At 47.1% G+C, this 21,794-nt stretch overlaps 1 protein-coding gene across 1 annotated transcript in view; it reads right to left on the reverse strand.

The window, feature by feature from the left end:
• Nucleotides 1-21,794, reverse strand: part of NLRC4 (NLR family CARD domain containing 4) — a 200,985-nt gene that overhangs the window by 86,361 nt on the left and 92,830 nt on the right. The window contains exon 4 of the mRNA XM_082251347.1: nucleotides 4,432-6,348. Coding sequence (XP_082107473.1) covers nucleotides 4,432-6,348 — 1,917 coding nt within the window. The remainder of the gene's footprint in view (nucleotides 1-4,431; nucleotides 6,349-21,794) is intronic.

Genomic DNA, 21,794 nt, shown 5'->3' on the forward strand with positions numbered 1-21,794 from the left:
AACTCCTCTGGTGACATGGGTCTCTTTTTCCTTCTTCCTGGCTCTCCATGGCTGTAAAGTTTCCCTCAGGCTGCTGGGGTCACGCATGCGCTGTTTGGGGTGAAAATCCTGGAAAACAGCAAGGGGGATCACCGGCAGACCGGCTGCCCAGTTCCAAGATGGCGTTCAGTGACTTCTGACGAAAGTACTGCAGCTACCCGACCCAAAATGGCACCCGGCAGACTTCCGTCAAGCGGAGGTGTACCAAGATGGCACTGGATGACTTCCAGTTCGCTGTAGACAGCCGAAAAGCTCAGGGAAATGCTCAGGCAGCAATTGGGACACCTGGAGAGTGGGCAGGTCCCCTCCTCCTCTCCCCTTTATATTGGGGAGCACAGGACAAGTCAGTTGCGCAAGACAAGAGAAGGTGCAAACTGCGGAGGCCAGGTAAGGGGCAGAGAGAATCCAGGGTTGCTGGGTAGAATCAATGTGTGGCATGCAGGTTGTAAGAATCTCCCTTGTTTTAACAGATTTTGCATGTCTTGTGCCATGCCTGTTCAGAGCCCTGGGGAGATAAGGCATGTCCTATTGATTACATGCAAGAGTGGAGAGTGATAAGGAAGCAGAAAAGGCAGACATGATTTCCATAATTAAACAAACAGTTAAAGATTCCCTACAAGAAGTCCCTTTTTAGCCCAGAGAAGCTCCTTAAGGGGAACCGTCACCAATGTCAGGCTCGGGTGATAAGTCGCCCCCCCCCCGTAGAAGAGGAGTTGTTTATGGGTTTCGACTTCGCCTTAGTGCAATCCCCGGTAAGAGCAACAAGAGAAGCTCTTGAATGGGAGGAGGAAATCCCCCATCCCGCAAAAACTAGAAATTATCCGCAATTAAAAGGGCAGTACTCTCATTTCCGTTGATTGAGGAGGTGAAGGATATTATCTATGACGAATGGAAGAAGACGGACAAAAAGCTGTCCTTAGCCAACAGGTTTGAGAAGATGTATCCTTTCAAGGAAGAATAGGTCCATGCACTGGAGGTGCCCCCCACTAGTGGATGCAGCTGTCATTAGATTGGCCAGACATGTCACATTACCTATGGATGCTGCAGCTTCCTTCAAGGATGCTTAAAAAAGAAAGATAGATATAGAACTGAAGAAAATATATGCGTCTGCAGGAAGTGTCTGCAAGGCATCATTGGCACTGACATCAGTGGCCAAGGCACACAGAGACCAGAAATGCCTCGGTACTGAAAATACTTAATGAGATCAAGCTGGCAGGCGATTTTGTAGGTGAAGCTGCGGTGTTCTGCCAGAGTAATGCTATCGTCAGTAATGGTGAGAAGGGCATTATGGCTCAAGCCATGGACGGCAGACGGATTGCCAAAACCCAATTGGTGTCGAATCTCTTTAAAGAAGCAGCCTTGTTTGGCAGCAAAATGGAAACCACTATTTGAATGGTGACAGGGGGCAAATCAGGTTTGATTCCCCAGGATTTGAGATCCAGCGGCAACCGGAAAGGAGACAATTCATGAGTAAGATAAGGGACACAAGACCCTTTAGAATAAACAAAGATACCAAGAGAGGGTGGAAGAACCCCCAGGCATTGGTAGCTTGGTTGAACAAACCAAGACAGAGCATGACGCAGAAGCCCTTTTAAAGGTCCCTCTGTCCAGACTGGTCCGGTTGGTACCCGACTACGCCAATTTGCGCCGGTCTGGGCGGAACAGTTTAAAGACCCTTTGGCCATAAGAATAACCCAGGAAGGTCATCACCGGGAGTTTATGCCCCCCCCCCCCCCGGAGGTTTCCATCTTACCCGCACAAAGCTCCCTCGGTGTCAACAGAAGATACAGATATTCTTTGAATATGTTCAACCACTCCTACAAAAGAGGGCCCTAGAACCAGTCCCTAGGCAAGAAAGACATCAAGGATTATATTCTCCTCTTTTCTTAATAAAGAAAAAAACAGGCTAAGACCAGTATTAGACCATCGGAAGTTGAACAAGTACAACCAAGTGCAAAGCTTCCGGTTGGAATCGCTGCAGTCAGTCGTACAAACCATCAGACAGGGGGAGTGGATGTTATCTTTAGATTTGAAACATGCCTACTTACATGTCCCAGTTCATCAGCAATGTCACAAATATTTACGCTTTGTGATAATGGATTACCATTTTCAATTCATCTGCCTACCATTTGGCCTGTCAATGTCACTGAGGATATTCTCCAAAGTGCTTCTCCCGGTCATAGCCACGTTGCACAGACAGGGTCTACAAGTGTTCCACTATTTGGACGATGTCCTCCTAGTAGCCCGGAATCCACAAATCCTGACAGAACACTGGGAGATTCTGTTCCAAACCCTACTGAGTCTAGGGTGGATTATCAACTGGAAAAAGAGTCAACCAGAGCCCATGCAGAGAATGCTATTTCTGGGGGCAATCCTAGATACCTGCAGGAATAACAGTAGAACTCCCTCCAGAAAAGGCAACGGCGCTTGTCTCTCAACTACAAAATATATTGAAACTGTCATACCTCACAGCCTCCAAATTTCTCAGACTGTTAGGATCACTAGCAGCTTCGATACCCATGGTGAAGCAGGCTCACTGGTGGATGAGGACCTTCCAGGTGGATTTCCTGAGACAATGGAAGAGCCGCTCCACTCGTCAACTGATTAAACTTTCACCAGCGATGAGGCGTTCCTTCGAGTGGTGGCAGAAACCAGCAAATTTGTCAAAGTGCCACCAACTCAACCCACTGACACCAGTAGTGATCTCATCAGATGCATTAGCAGTAGGCTGGGAAGCACATTGCAACTGACATCTAGCCCAGGGTCGGTGGGGGAGCAGACAGAAGTAAGTCTCTAATGTATTAGAACTAAAAGCAGCCTTTCAAACTCTAAAAGCAATTCAAGACTAAGTCAGGGGGACCAGTGTAATACTCCAGATGGACAACCAGGCAGCAATCACCTATGTATGCCCACAAGGAGGAACGAGGAGTCAAGCACTCCTAGCGGAGGTCGCGCCTATCATGAATTGGGCTAAACAGAATGTGTCAAGTCTATCAGCCATTTACATCCCAGCTCAACAGAATTACTTAGCGGATGCACTGAGCCAGAAAATATTGGACAACAACAAATGGGCACTGAATCAGTCAGTCTTCCAATGGATTTACAGGCAGTGGGGTCATCCAGACCTTGACTTAATGGCATCGAAAGGTCCATCGTGTACAGCCACCTAAGATGTTATCACGGTGCGATACATTAGCACATGTATTATAAGGACTACCAACATATCTACAAGTGCCACTGTGGAACCTGTCTGATTTAGATTTTTCCCCTCTGATAAATGACCTCACAAAAAGTTAATGCATGTTGCATTTATCAAAAGCTGCTGTGAGCATGTCTTGTATTTAACAGAAATCTCAGAGATTTGCGAGTTGTAGAGAACGAACTTCATTTTAATAACGTATGTATAGTATTTATGAGCCATTGGACATTTAACATACATAGCGTTCATAGTACCCCTACCCATTCAGAAATAAAGTGTCAAAAATTAATAAAAACAGAGACAATTTTTGACAATTCCTTTATTAAAAAAAATAAAAAACTGTGTCCCCTGATGTAAATCCATCGTCAATTGCGCCGCACTGCTGGACCCGAAAAAAAAACACTCCGTGGTCCAGTAAGGCAAACCACCGAACGCTTGTCTTGCTGTTTGACAGTTCTTATATAGGTAAAGGTGGTGCCAGCTGGTGACGTCACCTGGTGGCACTGCCCCCCTTGTGATGTCATGGTCGATGGATCTACATCATGGGGCATGTTTTTTTATTTTTAAATAAAGGAATTGTCAAAAACTGTTTTGTGTTTTTGTTACTTTTTGACACTTTATTGGTGAATGGGTAGCGGTACTATGTACGCCATACTTATTCACATAGGAGGGCCAGAATCTAGAGGCCCCCTTGTTAAAGAAGGCTTCCAGATTCCAATAAGCTTCTTGCCCACAGACACCCACAACCACCAGCCAGGGTTGTGGGGATGAGGTCCTTGTCCTCATCAACATGGGGACAAGGTGCTTTGGGGTGGAGGAACCCAAAGCACCCACCCTCCCATGTTGTGGGCATATGGCCTTGTATGGTTCAGGAGGGGGGCACTCATCCCCCACTTTCCTGACCCCATAGTCTTTATGGGGCTGTCCCCTTTACTTAATGACCAATGGTTCTGTAGGTGGCAATATAACCGATGGTATAGAATCTACAGTGTTGTGCCTCTCAATGAATAATATAGAAATGTTCTTGTTGCCCCATTAAACTAATTTATTCCTAGTCAACAATCTTTCAATGTTGGTTAACAAATAGTAAGAGAAAAAAGATTTTTTACTATGAGCATTGCATTGCAACCACTTTTCTTTTTCAAAATGCTTTTTAGTGTTTTAGTTTGTGTTTTTTTATTTTTTTTATTTACCATCCTCTTGTTGTCGATCCATATTAGAAATGCTTAATATTTTCATATTTGTCATCTCCACAATTCTTGTCTCATCTTCAATACTCAGAGGGGTGCTGTCTATGATCAAATCCTGCATTCTTTTGCAGTTCTCCACAATTTTTGCAAGGCTTCCAGTGATTCCTGTGCTGCAGCTAATATTGAGCCGGAGACGCTCAGCACAGCAGCAAATCTTTCCAAGGCATTTTATGTCATGCCTATTAAGCTGTTCAAAGTTTTTCAGTGTGACCTCCAGAGTCTGCAGAGCTTGGGTCCAATCAAAAAACAACTTGACAACCTTTTCAGAAATGTATGTCTTTGGTTTATTCTTCATTAGTCCTCCTTCATTAGAGATGTCTTTTTCATCTATATTTGATGAAATACTATGAGAACCAAATAAATCTAACTTGACTAGTTGAAGGACACTTAAACAGCTTGGTAAGTATTCAAAAAAATCAACATGATGGGAGGCTATATTATATGTGTTAATATGCAATGTTCTTCCAAAAAAGAGGAGTTCAAATTCCCTACTCAGTTCCGTTTTAGTGGCACTTTCATAAAAAAGGTTAATTCCAAACTCCACTAAGCCAGTGCTCTGATCACTTATGCCATCTTTGCACACATTTATAATGTGATTTACAACTTTCTGAGTAGCAGTTCTGGATGACCCGCATGTGTAAAAGAGCAGATTTTTGTACCTATTAGTGACATCATTTACTGTCTGTATATTGTTTAGGTAGCCTTCTCCTTTCTCAGCACTGGATGTGTCTTCTGATGACAAAAGCTGAGCAAGTCTCCTTCCAGCAGTGTATTCTTGGAATGATGTATGAAAAAATCTGTATATAGGCTTGGGCTTTTGAGCCCCATACATATTTAAAAGTCCAATTTTAAGCAGGATATCCTCTACAATGTTCACATTTTCCAAATGTTCTTTTTGAAATTCAAATTTGTGGTCAAACAGTCCACCAAGAGCCAGGTCTCCACAGTAGGTAATATTTTGTTCTCTGATGCTTGTCTCTACATTTCTAATCTTGTAATGACTCCTTTCAATCATCAAGTTGTATAGTGTACAGAAAAGAGTTGTTTGAGTGTTCATGTTAAATTCATACTCCCCCATTCGAAGTGCACAAGCTATGACTACAAAAAGTGGTGTCTTCATGAGATTTTTCATGAAATCTGTCTCATCCAACTGCTGCAATAGGGCAGTGGATTCTTCTTCTTGTAAGACATTTGAAATAAGTTTTTTTGCATTTTCGATGGTAAAATCACTGGTTTCCACAATCAGAGAAGCGCAATGTCTAACTTCCTTGAGAGATTCTGTTCTTGTGGTAACAATAACAGTGCTGCCAAATTTATAGTTATGTTTTATAAGATCATTCACTTCTGTACAGCTCTCACAGCTGAATTCATCATAGCCATCCAATAAAAATAAAACATTTGGCCCAAGGTTCCAGATTTTATGCATGAATTCTTGTTTGTTCCAGTTAGAAGTAACAGGAAAAAGCTGGTCAGACATTGTGTCATAAAGGTTTACACTCAAACTTCGCAAAGTGATAAAGAAGGCAAGCCTGTACTGTTTAAGAGATTCACACTTTCCAGATGCCCACAGATAAGCAATCCTCTTTAGTATTGTGGTTTTCCCTTTGCCAGCTTCTCCCTCAATGATGCATGGACTTTCAAGTCTATGTAGTAAATCTTCCAATGTAATTTTTTCCTTTCTCTGATTGAAAGTATCTTTCTTCCACAGTAAAGGATCAGTGAAAGTTGTTTCCAAATCAAATATGATGTCAATTTCTCTACCAAGTGGGAAGATATTCTGAAAGAATTTGCTGTTATACAAGCGTTTTAAAAGACGTTCTAGATCTTCCAAGTCTCCATCTGTTACTCTTCCAAAAACATCTAAAAAAGTAGACAAAAAAATAATAGATAACGGCGTTAAAGCAAATATGTTTTTTATGTACAGGGTACAGATACTAGAGTGAAAACTTTAGTAAGGAAATAAAGGAGACCAGCTTTTAAATATTGAAATAACATATTATATTACTAAAGTATATTACTAAGCCATTTTGTAATATAATTTTATTGGTAAAGTGCCTATCCAGATCATTTTAATCTATAACAAGATTTTTAAAACTGTTGAAATTCAACTGTTGTTTTTATTAAAATTATAGGGTCATTTAATTTTCTGTTTCTGTGATTGGCTAATTGCTCCTCCCGGAAATCTCCAAAGTCAGAGACAAAGTTTTACCAGCATCATCTATGTGCTTTCTTAACCTGTTTCCAACCGACGGCCGCAGATTTACTGCGGCAAGGTGGCTCGGCTGCACGAATCGATGTAACTGTACTTCGGACGCACATGGGGCTAGGGGGCATGGGTGCCGTGCCCCTGATGTTCTGATTCATTTCAGAACCAATCAGTCATCAGGTCCAGGCCAATGATTTTTGGCCTGGACCTGGTAATTGGTTCTGACCAATTGTAGAATGTCCTGTGCCTGTGTATTGTAAACACAGGCACAGGAAATTATGCAATCTTCTCTCCTGGAGCCCTTTTTGGTTCCAAGCGAGAGAAGAGAGAACATCTACTGTGAGTACACAAGCACTACACTCACACCAGTACACATAGGCACACATTTAACCCCCTGATCACCCCCACTTAACCCTTTCACTCCCTGTCACAGTGTACACTATACAGTATACAGATAATTTACTGATCACTGTATTAGTGTCACTTGTGACTTCAGTTAGTGTGAGAGACAGTGGTAGTTAGAGGAAGTCCCAGATAGGTTTAGGGTACCTGCCATATATCCCCTAATAAAGATTTAACCCCATGATCACCCCCAGTTAACCCCTTCATTGCCCTGTCACAGTATCACTATTATAGTGTACAGATCTTTTTTCTGATCACTGTATTAGTGTCACAGGTGTCATCAGTTAGTGTTAACATTAGCGTCAATACAGGATAGCGTATATTTAGTAATAAAGTTTACCCCTTTAATTGCCAGTGACAAACATAAACACACACTAAACGACTCCATTACTAGTATAGTGTCTGAATGGATCAATATCTTTTATCTGATCAGAACTATACTAGCGTCCCCAATAGTTCAGTATAGTGTTCTCAAAACGCAGTCAGGCCTGATCTCTGTAGCACTAGCAGTTTTTTTTCGTAGCGATTCAACCAGGTGCTTTTTTTACCTGTGAGTAACAGTAGGTACCTATAAATTTATTGTCCAAAGTGTCCAAACAGAGGTACACTAGTGAAGAGGCCTATAAAATGCTGAATATGACAGATGAGAGCGATGGGGAAGCCTCACTGTCAGAATCAGGCTCAGTATTCAAACCCGTAGAGAGTAGCTGCACCCAGCAGCAGAGAAAGCTCTGATGATGGAGTAGTGGTCCCTGCTAAGGTCAGGCGTACCCAACCCCATTCTTCTGTTGCTGAAGTGTAACAACCACAGGGTTCTCGTATGCAGCAGAGTGTCGGTACTAGTGCTGCTCAACCTTCTGGTGAACTGGCAAGCACCAGTGGCCTAGTACATCCTGGTGATAGTTAAACTAGCACTGCAGTAACACTTGGTGACATAGCGTGTCCCATAAGTGCAGTTCAAGCTGGTGCTGTGGCTAGCACAAGTAGTGTCCTGCAGCCACCAATAATTCGAAGACAGACTCGTAGAGCCCATAGTATCCTTCCTGGTGTGCTTGCAAATCCTGATTCGGAGCCCACCACTTCTGCAGCGCCCGTACTTCCCCCATTCACTGGCCAACCCAGTATTCAGGTGGAAACAGCCAATTTTACTCCCCTTGGTTTTTATTAGCTCTTTTTCACAGAAGATCTGTACAGATCTATTGTGGACCAAAGCAATTTATATGCCGATCAATTAATCACAGCAAATCCAAATTTGACCCTTGCCAGAGAATTTGCATGTAAACATATCACTTTCAGACTTTTTGGGAGCCTAGCTGTGTACGGACCCCGAAAACCAATCACCGCCTTCAGGTTTTCTAAGGGTGTAAATTGCTTATTTTACTTCCTCACTACCTATCACAGTTTCGGAGGCCCTCAAATGTCAAGATAGCACAAAACCCCCTAAAATATCCCTATATTGGAAAGTAGACACTCCAAGCTATTTGCTGAGAGGCATGTTGAGTTCATGGAATATTTTATATTTTGCCACAAGTTCGGGAAAATTACAAAAATTGTATTTCTCTTTCGTTTGACGAACACAGCTCCATATCTTCTTCACCGATGGGTTTATTCTGCTCACCATAGGAGTAGGACGCTAGGTGGAAATTGTTTTTTTGCCACGCCTTTAAGGCAGTCCCAGGGGGTATACTCCCACTTCCTGCTATAGGACTTCAGTTTTTTTCTGCCTAGTCAAGAGTAAGGACCTAGTTCCTTTCGGGAAATTTTTTCTTTTTATTATTTTCTGTTCCTGTGAGAACTACAATCAATTCTGTTCACGTGAGAACTACAATTAACTGCTGGACTGGGCAACAAACTGGATATCCTAGATCTTTAAGATCTGGTCCCATGGTACGGTAAGTAGTGTCCCCCCACCCCTCTGTTGGCCCATTGGGGTGGCCATGGGCCCCTCCCTGGGTTGATCAGACTCCCTTTCCCCACTTTTACGCTCCTCCTCAATATCAGGGTCCCTCTGCAGACCACCCCTCATTTACCCATGCCTAGACCCCCCCCCCCTCTCCGGGGCGGCCATGCCTGATTTTTATGGTGGGGTGTTGAGCGGGTGCTAGGGGCTGGGGGGGGGCGCGCCGCCGGCGACATAGACGTGGCCTTTCTTTGAGGGGTATGGTCCTGGTCAGGGGTCCCTAGCGGGGCCCCCCTTGCTGTCCATATGTACCTGGTGGTCCTTGGAGGGTCCTGGGAGCCGCGTGGGTGCCACCACTTTGTTGTGGGTGGCTGCTGTATCTATCAGTGGCCATGATTATGATTATGTAGTCTGGTGGCCATTTTCTTGTAGTTTCCCATTTCTATCAATTGGCAGCCATGTTTTTGGAGTCTATGGGGAGGTGATTCAATGGTGGCCCTCTAGTGGGAGTTCTATGAACTTCCTCTTCCTCTCTGATCACTGTACGGCGTGCAGCCTGACACTCTGCATCTGCATCTGAGAAGGGGGTGGTGAGCCCCAGCGGGGGTTATTTGGCTCTATCTTGCTGCTATAGCGATTTTCGTGCCCTGGGACTTGTAGTACTGCTGGTGCAGCGGTGGGTTGGTATATTTCACAGCAACTTTACACATTTTGCTGGTGGTTCCACGTTAACCCATGGAGTCCCTGGATCACGTGTCACCTCCTGACCCCTTCTCTGAGGCTGCGAGACCTGTGGGGTCCCAGTCCACCTTGTCTGCTTTGACGGCAGTCCTGCAGTCACTGGTGTCTAAAGTAGATTTAGCCCCCCAAAATAGGACAAGTAAAAAGCGTCCTCCACCTTCACCTGCATCCTCTGTCCTTTCTACAGATTCTGATGTGGATTTGGCCGCTGCGGATGCGAGTCACCCTACTGGGTCTGCGTCCATGCACCCGGAGTGCTTTGATAGTGAGGATGATTCCTCTTCCACTACAGTCGCATATGAAAAGGCGCTGGTGGATGCTTTGATTGTATCAGTGCGGGAAACTATAAAATTGGAGGATGCAGCTACTACTGCGTCGGCTGCAAAGGTGCAGTTTGGTACCCACAGAACCTCAGAGGCGGCAAAGGTATTTCCCTGTCCTGCCTAAAGTGCTTTGCTAGAAGGTATCTGTTTGAAGAGTCCCTGCTAAAGAAACTGAGAGTACCAAATGTGGTGGACTCTCAGGTTTCCAGGTTGAATAAAGCCACCCTCTTTCCGGTGGAGGACTCTCTGTCCTTTAAGGACCCCTTTGACAAGAGAGCTGAATATCTGGTACGATACCTTTTCACCATGGCCGGTTCCATTCTGCGGTTAGTGTTTGCTATAACCGTGGTTTCACAGGCATTAACAGAATGGGCTAAGCTCCTGCGCCAGGATTTGGAAGGTGGACAACCTCCTCCTGACCTGGCGGAGCTGGCAGACCAGTTGGTCCAGGGTTTGCAGTATATTTGTGATGCCTCTTTGGATGTGGCCACCTTAGCCTACAGGGTGTCTGTAACGGCGCCACATGATATGGCTGATATACTGGTCTGCAGACCAGGCTTCCAAGAAGGTATTGACTGATCTCCCTTTTGTAGGAGACAGCTTGTTTGGAGCTCCCATGGAGGAGATCATTAAGGGTCTTACAGGAGGTAAGAGTTCTCTGCTTCCGCAGTCTGCCAGAAGTAAAGAGACTTATCACAAGCGTGGTCCCTTCTTCTTGGCCTATAAGCAGTCCTTTCGTCCTTCCGAATCTAAGGACCAGGAATCAAAATCCACCCGTAACCCCGCAGTGGGTTCCAAAAGGCCCTAGCCGGGTAAGTCAAGCTCACTTCTGCCTGAAGGTGCGCCCTCACCCGTACTTGGCGTAGGGGGGAGCCTTTTCACTTATTTCCGGATCCGTGGACCTCCTGGATTCAAGATAAATGGGTCCACGAGTTCATTCAGTCCAGGTACAAGATTGAGTTTCAGTCCTTACCTCTGGCGAGGTTCTATCCTTCCAATCTGCGTTTGTCCCCAGATTGTCTACAAGGTCTTCTCAGGGCAGTACAGGATCTGCTCTCACAGGGGGTCATTGTACTGGTTCCGGAATCAGAATGCTTTCAGGGGTTTTATTGAAACCTATAAATAGTATAATAATAGCTGCGCTATGCACCACAAATAACTCTTAATAAATGATTGAGAAAGCAGCTACACAAAAATGATTCTGATACGTGTGACAAAACGCATTGGGTGGACCCTCATTGGTGGATGTCCGGACGCATGCGCAGTTGAGGAGGACGTCGGCCATTTTCTTGGTTAGAAACGGAACCACGGGGGCGTGGCCGGACCGGGCATGTGAGTAGACCTACCTCACGGAGCTCCCGCTCTTGATCCTTTAATTTCATCCTTTCCCCGGCCGGATTGCCCTAATTAGTGGACTAACTATCCTCAGGGGGTCCCCCTGCTTGCCCTGGTGCCTTTTGTTTACTGTGGTGTGCCTGGAAACCGAGGTTCCGGAGGATCGCGGGCCGCACTCTGTTTTCCTGGATTGTAATCTTCTGCCATCCTGTCTCTAAATCTCGCCCACGGCCTCTACTCTGCATCCGGGGGCTTCTCCCACATCCCTGCCACGGACTCCTGCTTTTATTTTTCGGGGGGGGACCCTGTATCTTGAAGATCCGGATCGCGGCCTAGACACTGGCTGAAGCCACGGACTTTCCTGCGGCGGGCGGCCGATCGCGGCGGCGCCGAGCGGAGCGGGGCTCCGGTAAGCAGCTGGATACATCTCTCTGGCCCTCTACACCCCCCGACCCGCATCCTGCCTCCTCTGACCCTCCGCCATCCCTGGGATCGACCCTGCTTCATCTCCTGCACAGGCCCCAAGCGCTGCCATACCTCCATCCAGCAGGCTGCATCTCCCTCTCCTCTCCTCAGCTGCCTTCCTTGTCAGACCTGCTTAACGTACCTGGAACCTGGTGTACCAGCACCCCTGTGTCCCTGTCGTATCCGTGGTAATCCCACCATGATCCGCGGCAGCAAATCCAAGGAGAACAGCACAGTGTCGGCATCCCTCCAAGATGGCGCTGGCCTGGCGACCCCGCAGCGTGTCCTGCGTGGCCCTGAGCAGCCGAAGGAGGCTGCGGTGAAGCCTAAAACGACTCGTCCCACAGGTAAGGACGCCGCTGGGCACATATTGCTATATGCTAAAAAATTGTCGGAACTTCGGGATCAGGATGCTGGGGACTGTGCACAGGCGGACGCTGGGGGTTCCTCCGCTGGTGACGCACAGGGACTGGGGACAGCTGCGCAGCCCCCATTGACCGACTGGGACCTGGACACCGACGAGGGGGTGACGGAGGGGACACAGCCTACAGTTAGCCAAATACTTCATACCGTGCACAACTGTACTGCCTCTGTGAATACTGTTAAGGACCGTCTGGGGAGTCTCACTGAAGAGGTGGCTCTCCTTCGCCAGAACCTACAAAAGATCCGTGAACGCACTACTGCTGCGGAAAGCCGTATTAGCGACCTGGAAGACCAGCTGCCGCCACTGATTACTGAGTCCAGATCTACTGCGAGACAGGCACAGATCAATAAAGACAAGACTGATGATATCGAAAATAGATTGCGGCGCAACAATGTGCGCATTGTGGGACTTCCTGAGAAGGTCGAGGGCAGGGATCCTACCGAATTTATTGAATCTTGGCTATGTGATGTGTTTGGCAAGGAATCCTTCTCACCTATGTTTGCGGTGGAAAGGGCCCATCGGGTCCCCACCAGAGCACTGCCTGGTAACGCTCCCAGACCCATATTGGCAAAGTTATTACACTATAGGGACAGGGAGAAGGTGCTACGGCTGGCCAGAGAAAAGGCGGAGATTAAGTTCAATGGGGCCAGGGTTTCCTTCTATCCGGACTTCTCTGCGGAGGTCCAAAAGCAGCGGGCCAAGTTCGCCGATGTCAAGCAACGTCTCCGACGCATCAGGCTGATCTATGCCATGCTGTACCCAGCCTGTCTCCGGGTCACTGCGGAGGGTAGGGCGCACTTTCTTGATACTGCCGCTGACGCTGCGAGTTGGCTGCATATACATGAGCCCTCCCTCCGTCAACGCCAATGGGCCGATCCCGGTGAGTGAGGGGCATCTTAATGTGGACTCTGCATTTTTCCCAGTTTGGACCCTGTGAAAGAATTCCCCAGCCGGGGCTCATATCCTTGTTGTACTGGCACAGATGTGCTCCATCCATTGCATGCTACTTTTCTCGACGGAGTGCTGGCGAATGCATCGTACCCGGATTACACAGAGCAGTTTGCGCAGTTGCGCACAACAGGCTGGCGGGCCATCACTGGTTTGTGGGGTTGACGCCCCCGGTGGACTGACTGGTTCTTTTTCCCGCCTCCTGTGCTATGATGAGGCACCGTTGTGCCTTGTCCTGTTGGACCATGTTCTTTTTTTCTTTTTCTTTGTCTTTGAGGAATCGCACACACCATTGGACTGGACAGTATCTTGGCTGTGGACTTCTCGAAAGCATTGGCTCCATTCGACTCTGCTGCCATACGGTTCCCTGCCGTGGGTGTCGGCTTCTGTGGCTGGTACCCGATTCGCAAGATTTGTTACTGCATGGCTGGACTACCTATAGTCTCGTGGAATGTGCGGGGTCTTGGTTGTCCTCAGAAGAGGGCCATGATAGCTGCTCCACTGTGCAAGTATCATCCAGCTATCATAGGACTGCAGGAGACTCACCTGGTAGAGGAATCTGTGGGGTGTCTGGGATACTCCTGGGTGGGTTGGGGTTACCACTCCACTCACTCTTCTTACTCCAGGGGGGTGAGTGTTTTGGTGCATAGGGCCCTGGCCTTCCAGGAGTTGGGGGTGAGGGTGAATCCTGAGGGACGTTTTGTATTTCTGCATTGTAAATTATTTCAGGCTGTATGTGCTTTAGCGGTGGTTTATATTCCTCCTCCGTTCTCTTCCCAGGTGCTCCGTGAATTTCTCCTGTTTACCGCTGATAAGGCGGAAGAACCCCTTTTTGTGCTTGGTGATTTTAATGGGATATTGGATCCTGCCAGTGATAGACATCCACCTGCTCCCCGGATGGTTTCCGCTAGGGGTACTGCCCTCGAGCGTTTTCTGGGGGAGTTGGGCTGGATGGATATATGGCGTTTGCGCCACCCTGACGAGGTCCAATTTTCCTGCTTTTCTAAGACCCATTCCTCCCTCTCCCGTATCGACCTATGCGTGGGCACGGTGGCTGCGCTCGCGTTGGTGGAACGGGTGGAATATGCTTTGCGGGGGATTTCGGACCACTCCCCATTGGTGGTCTGGCTTACTGTACGGCCTCAGACCGGTTTGCGTAGGGCCCCTTGGCGCCTGAATGCTTTCTGGCTGAAGCTTTTTCCACCAGATGCTAATATCTCCGCTGAAATCACCCGTTACTTTTTGGATAATATCCAATTTCCTGATTCTCTTGCACGGTGGGATGCCTTTAAGTGCTTCCTTCGAGGCATTTTGATTGCTAACATTAAAAAAGTGCAAAACGCCTCTAAACATTTTGAGGAGCATTTGGCTCGGCGCACCCATGAGTTGGAGGAGGAGTATGTTGCCAACCCTTCGGATGCTACGAGGGATGCATGGCTATCTGCACAGAAGGTGTGGGTGGGAGAGGTACAGTCTAAAGTGGATAAGAAGCGTTTCTTTGCTAAAACCACATTCTATGAGGAGGGGGAGCGGATGGGCCGCCTGCTATCGCGTATTGTGGGGGTGCGCCCCTCAGCTCCCCCCATTGGGGCCCTCAAATTGGTAGGGGGACGAATGGCCAACACGCCTGATACTATTATGACGGAATTGGTACGCTTTTATTCTGATCTGTATTCCTCTAAGGTGTCTTATGCACCGGCGGACCTTCGGCGGTATTTGGATGCAATCACTCTTCCGAGGCTGACGGAGCGTCAGAGCGCAGATCTGGAGGCCCCCATTTCTGGGTTCCAAGGCCCCTGGTGATGATGGCCTCCCGGTCGAAATGTATCAGCAATACTCTGAGGTGCTTGTACTGGAGTTGCTGAGGGTCTTCAATGCTGCAAGAGAGGTGGGAGCTCTGCCGGACTCCATGACTAAGGCCAGTATTGTTCTATTACTAAAGCCAGGTAAACTACCATTATTGCACATATTGTCCACGAGGACCAGGCGGGTTTTATGCCGAATAGGTCCACCGCAATCAATCTTCGCCGCTTGTTTGTAGCCATGCAGACACCGGCGGATAATGCGGGGGACAGAGTGTTGTTATCATAGATGCTAACAAAGCGCTCAACAGCGTCGAATGGGACTACTTATGGGCGGTGTTGGAAAAGTTTGGGTTTGGCCCTCTATTTATCTCCTGGGTGAGACTGCTTTATTACCGTCCTCAGGCTTCCATCAGGGAGGGTGGCAGAATATCTGAGCACTTTTACTTGGGGAGGGGCACCAGACAGGGATGTCCACTATCCCCGCTCCTGTTCGCGCTGGCTATTGAGCCGCTTGCGGCTACCATTCGATCGCAGGACGCCATAGATGGGTTTCACTTTGGCCCCCTTCAGGAAAAGATTCTGCTATATGCGGACGACATGCTCCTGCTGCTTGGGGACTCGGGGGCTTCCTTGCAAGCTACCATGGCCACCATAATGGAGTTTGGCCGATTTTCTGGCCTCACTATCAATTGGTCCAAGTCAGCCTTACTGCCGCTGGCTAAACCGGTGGATCCTCTCCTGGGTACGGTCTGTCCAGTCCCCGTGGTAACTACCTTTAAATATTTGGGGGGTGGTGATTTCTGCGGATCCACTCCACTATTGTAGCTTAAATGTGCACCCGCTCCTTGCTCGGTTTCGCGATACGATTAGGGTCTGGGACAAGCTGTGGTTATCGGTTTGCGGGTCGGTGAACCTGATTAAGATGGTTCTGATGCCGCAGCTCTTGTATTTCTTGCACAACTCCCCAGTGGTTATTACGCTGAAAATATTCAGGGTGGTCAACACGTTATTCAGGACTCTTATATGGCGGGGGGCGGGCGGCCCGGATCCGGATTGAGCAACTACAGAAGCCTAGGGATTTGGGAGGCCTTTCTCTCCCTAATCCCTGGATTTATTATTTAGCCTCTCAGCTGCAGCACCTGGTTGGGGCGATGGCTGGGACGGGGGGCGGTCTGGCTCTGAAAATGATGGGGTATTTTACGGGTGCCACTGGCATTCCTGAGGGGTTGGTGGCTCAACTTTTTGCTAAATCCAATAAACTCTACCCTACCTATAGACTTCTTCAGAAGATCTGGGATAAGGCCAAACAGCTACAACTGGTTACCGGATATACTTCTTATAGTCCCATTTGGCATAATCGTTCTTACCCTGAGCTGGACAAGCTGGATCAGGCTGGTAGGTGGCTGACGTATGGGGTGTCCCATCTTAAACACATCCTGCTCAATGGGGAGCTACTGCTCTTCGAGCAATTGCAACTTCGGTTTTCTTTGCCACATAATATGAAGTACTATCACCTGCAGCTTCGGCATGCGTGCCGGGCTCAACCTTCCTTGTCCCACTCCAGCTTGTCCTCCACACCGGTATTTTTCCTTATGGAGCAATATACCTCTACTAAGGGCTTTATATCAGCTTGTTATGCAGCCCTTCTGGGTTCATACTTAGACAGATATCCGTGCAAAGCGTGTGACCAATGGAGCGGAGATGTGGGGGAGGTACCCGCTGAGCAATGGGAGGAGGCCTTGGAGTCAGTCAGAATATGTTCACTCAATGTTTCCCATCAGGTATCCTAATTATATATCTTACTACGAGTACATCATACCCCGGCAAAATTACATGCTATGGGTCTCCGCCCGGACAATGTGTGCAATAGATGTGAGAGGGATGTGGGGGACCTTATACACTTACTATGGAGATGCCCGAAATTGCACCGGTATTGGACCTCAGTGACCTCCACTATAAGCAGGGTTCTGGGCTTGGCGATTCCTTTGGATCCCAAGCACTGCCTCTTGGGTATACTGGATCACATTATAGATGACTGCTACTTACGGGAGGCAGCGGCGCGAGCTCTGTTTCAAGCCCGACTACTTATTCTGAGACGCTGGATTGATAAGGAACCTCTTACATATAGACTCTGTCATGCAAAATTATTCAGCCCCCTTAAGTTAATACTTTGTAGCGCCACCTTTTGCTGCGATTACAGCTGTAAGTCGCTTAGGGTATGTCTCTATCAGTTTTGCACATCGAGAGACTCAAATTTTTGCCCATTCCTCCTTGCAAAACAGCTCGAGCTTAGTGAGGTTGGATGGAGAGCGTTTGTGAACAGCAGTTTTCAGTTCTTTCCACAGATTCTCTATTGGATTTAGGTCTGGACTTTGACTTGGCCATTCTAAAACCTGGATATGTTTATTTGTGAACCATTCCATTGTAGATTTTGCATTATGTTTTGGATCATTGTCTTGTTGGAAGACAAATCTCCGTCCCAGTCTCAGGTCATTTGCAGACTCCATCAGGTTTTCTTCCAGAATGGTCCTGTATTTGGCTCCATCCATCTTCCCATCAATTTTAACCATCTTCCCTGTCCCTGCTGAAGAAAATCAGGCCCAAACCATGATGCTGCCACCACCATGTTTGACAGTGGGGATGGTGTGTTCAGGGTGATGAGCTGTGTTGCTTTTACGCCAAACAACGTTTTGCATTGTTGCCAAAAAGTTCGATTTTGGTTTCATCTGACCAGAGCACCTTCATCCACATGTTTGGTGTGTCTCCCAGGTGGCTTGTGGCAAACTTTAAATGAAACTTTTTATGGATATCTTTAAGAAATGGCTTTCTTCTTGCCACTCTTCCATAAAGGCCAGATTTGTGCAGTATACGACTGATTGTTGTCCTATGGACAGTCTCCCACCTCAGCTGTAGATCTCTGCAGTTCATCCAGAGTGATCACGAGCCTCTTGGCTGCATCTCTGATCAGTCTTCTCCTTGTATGAGCTGAAAGTTTAGAGGGACGGCCAGGTCTTCGTAGATTTGCAGTGGTCTGATACTCCTTCCATTCAATATTATCGTTTGCACAGTGCTCCTTGGGATGTTTAAAGCTTGGGAAATCTTTTTGTATCCAAATCCGGCTTTAAACTTCTCCAACAGTATCTCGGACCTGCCTGGTGTGTTCCTTGTTCTTCATGATGCTCTCTGCGCTTTAAACAGACCTCCGAGACTATCACAGTGCAGGTGCATTTATACGGAGACTTGATTACACACAGGTGGATTCTATTTATCATCATTAGTCATTTAGGTCAACATTGGATCATTTAGAGATCCTCACTGAACTTCTGGAGAGAGTTTGCTGCACTGAAAGTAAAGGGGCTGAATAATTTTGCACGCCCAATTTTTCAGTTTTTTATTTGTTAACAAAGTTTGAAATATCCAATACATTTCGTTCCATTTCATGATTGTGTCCCACATGTTGTTGATTCTTCACAAAAAATTACAGTTTTATATCTTTATGTTTTGAAGCCTGAAATGTGGCAAAAGGTCGCAAATTTCAAGGGGGCCGAATACTTTCGCAAGGCACTGTATGTTTGATTTACCACACCATGAGAGGCATCTTTTCCTCTTTTTTTTTTAGAGAATACCAAAGCAGTTTAGTGGCTTGAGTTGGAAAACAGGATGTGGATTTGTTCAGTGTCTCTAGATCGATGCTTCACAGATTGTCACATCTGATGTATATGGCCCCTCTGATCTGTTGATCTGGTAAGGGTATTTTGGATACCTCTGTTGGTGGCGGATCTATTGCACCTCTTCACACATTCAAGATTGTTGGTGTGGCTTCACATTATCATGTGGATTATATTAATTCATGTGGACTTTCTTTATTTGTTTTTATGATTAGCGCTACATCTTTTATTTTATTGAAACCTGTTTAATGTTCCCAGGAAGGAAGGCAAGGTCCGTCCCATTCTGAAACTCAAGGCTTTGAAACCCTTTGTGTGGGTTCAGAAATTTCAAATGGAGGCCATTTGCACGGTGGTGGCATCCCTTCATCAATGGGATTTCCTGGCCTTTATCAATATCAAGGACGCTTACCTTCATATCCCAATATATGTCGGGCATCAGCGTTTCCTTCCCTTTGCCGTGGGCGAGGAGCACCATCAATTCGTGGCATTATCCTTTGGTCTCGCCTCGGCTCATTGGGTATTTACAAAAGTGTTGGCCCCGGTGATTGCTTTTTTGAGGCAGAAGGGGATTGTGGTGCTGAGGTAGCTGGATTATCTCCTTCTATGAGCAGAGTCTCCAAATGCCCTGAAAGACCATCTTGACATTTCGGTGCGAACTTTGCAAGAGTTCAGCTGGTAACTGAATTTCCAAAAATCTGTTCTGGTTCTGTCCAAAAAACTAGACTATCTGGGCCTGACCCTGGACACAACCCTAGCCCGGGTATTTCTTCTGGAGGTAAAACTCAAAAAAGTTGCAGGATGTGACATGGCTCCTGCTGTCCAACCCACGATCATCCCTCAGAACTTGCATGCAAGTGCTTGGCCTCATGGTCTCCACCTTTGAGGCGGGTTCCGTTTGCTCAGTTCCATACCAGGTCTCTACAGAAGGAGATCCTTGTCAAATAGAACAATAACCCATGGGCTCTAAACAATCTGATCCTGTTGAGCTGGAGTACGAGGGGATCCCTGATCTGGTGGCTCCACTCTCCGGCACTTCAACAGGGAAAATCCTTTCTCCCCCTGTACTGGATGGTGGTCACAATGGATGCCAGCCTCTCCGGATTGGGAGGTGTCTTGGGTAAGGATCCGGCTCAGGGGGTTTGGACTTAGGAGGAGTCCAGTCTACCAATCAATATCCTGGAAATTCGGGCGATCGGGCTTTGCCTAATGCATTGAACGGATCATCTGCAGGGGTGCCCAGTGAGGATTCAATCGGACAATTCCACAGCCATGGCATATGTCAAATATCAAGGGGGCACCAATAGTCCCTTAGCGGCCCGGGAAGTAGCCGGTATTCTAATATAAGCAGAACTCTTTGTTCCAGCCATCTCTGCCGTGCATATTCCAGGGGTGGAAAATTGGCAGGCAGATTACCTCAGTCGGCAGAAGTTGGATCAGGGAGAATGGTCTCTCCACCAGGAGGTGTTTCATCAACAGTGCCTCAGGTGGGGGACTCCTGATGTGGACCTGTTGGCCTCTTGTCTCAATAGGAATGTGCAGAGGTTCATAGCAAGGTCTCGGGATCCTCTGGCCGACGCCACGGATGCTCTTATAGCTTCTTGGAGCCAATATCGTCTAATGTACGCATTTCCTCCGCTGACTCTTCTGCCATGACTTCTGCGAAGGATCGAGGCAGAAGGGATTCCGGTCATCGCTCTAGTCTAGTGGCACTAGACTGGCCTCACAGGTCCTGGTACGCAGACCTAGTATGGCTGGTCGCCGATGTCCCTTGAAGACTCCCTCTCAGAGAAAATCTGTTAACCCTGCTTTACAGTCACTGGCTTTGACGGCCTGGCTATTGAAAGCCAGGTGTTGAAGGATAGAGGGGTATCTGAATCTGTGATTCCTATGCTGTTAAAAGCTAGAAAATCTACTTCTAGGAAGATATATCATCGTGTCTGGAGGACGTACATTATTTGGTGGGAATCTCGGGGGGGGGGGGGGTTTCCCCCTTCCCTTCTTGGTGTCTTGTGTCTTTTAGTTTCTCCAGAGGTGTAGATCAGCGTTTGGCCTTGGGTACCATCAAAGGCCAAATATTGGCCCTGATGATTTTCTTTCAATGCCCATTGGCCACAAATTCCTTGGTTCAAACCTTTGTTCAGGAGTCTGCCACCTGGCTCCCCCTGTGAGATGTCCGTGGGACCTAAATTTGGTGCTGTCGGTTCTGCAGAAACCGCCCTTTGAAAATATTCTTGGTGACTATTACTTCTGCGCGCAAGGTGTCAGAGCTGGCTGCGTTGTCCTGTCGTTCCCCTTACCTTGTGGTTTACAGAGACAAGGTGATGCTCGAGGGCGCTTAGTGACTCCTGGGCCTTCCGTCATCAGTGATGCAGGTATGCAAGGTGGCCACATGGTCGTCTGTGCCTACTTTCACAAAATTTTATAACGTGGATGTGGTGGCATCTGCGGATGCTTCTTTTGGCTGAAAGGTTTTGCAGGCCGCTGTTGGAGAGGTCATCTTTGAGGGTATATTTGTTATTTTTGTCCGGTGAGCTCCAGTTGTTTAGCCTTTGGGAAGTGTGATTTTTCTTACTGTGGTATTCCCACCCCTCATATTGACATTGCTTTGGGACGTCCCATCAGTCAAGAGGATATGGAGCTGTGTCCGTCAATGAACGAAAGAGGAAACTGGATTTTTGTCTTATCGTAAAATCCTTTTCTCTGATGTTCATTGATGGACACGAACCCCCTCTATTGAGTTGGGTTTTATGTTTTTCTGACACTGCTTGTTACAAAACTGAAGTCCTTTAGCAGGAAGAGGGAGTATACCCACTGGGACTGCCTTATAGGTGTGGTCAAAATGTTTTACACCTAGTGTCCTACTCCTATGGAGAGCAGCATAAACCCATTGGTCAAGAAGCTATGGAGCTGTGTCCGTCAATGAACATCAGCAAAAAGGATTTTAAATCCAGTTTTTTTTTTTTTTTTTACACAAAGTTGTCACTTAAACTATATATTGCTCAAACATGCCATGGCTATATGTGAAATGACACCCCAAAATACAGTCTGCTGCTTCTCCTGAGTACAGGGATACCACATGTGTGAATCTT

This window comes from Pelophylax lessonae (assembly GCF_965119305.1).
Source record: "Pelophylax lessonae genome assembly, chromosome: 3".
In the NCBI taxonomy this organism is placed as follows: domain Eukaryota; kingdom Metazoa; phylum Chordata; class Amphibia; order Anura; family Ranidae; genus Pelophylax; species Pelophylax lessonae.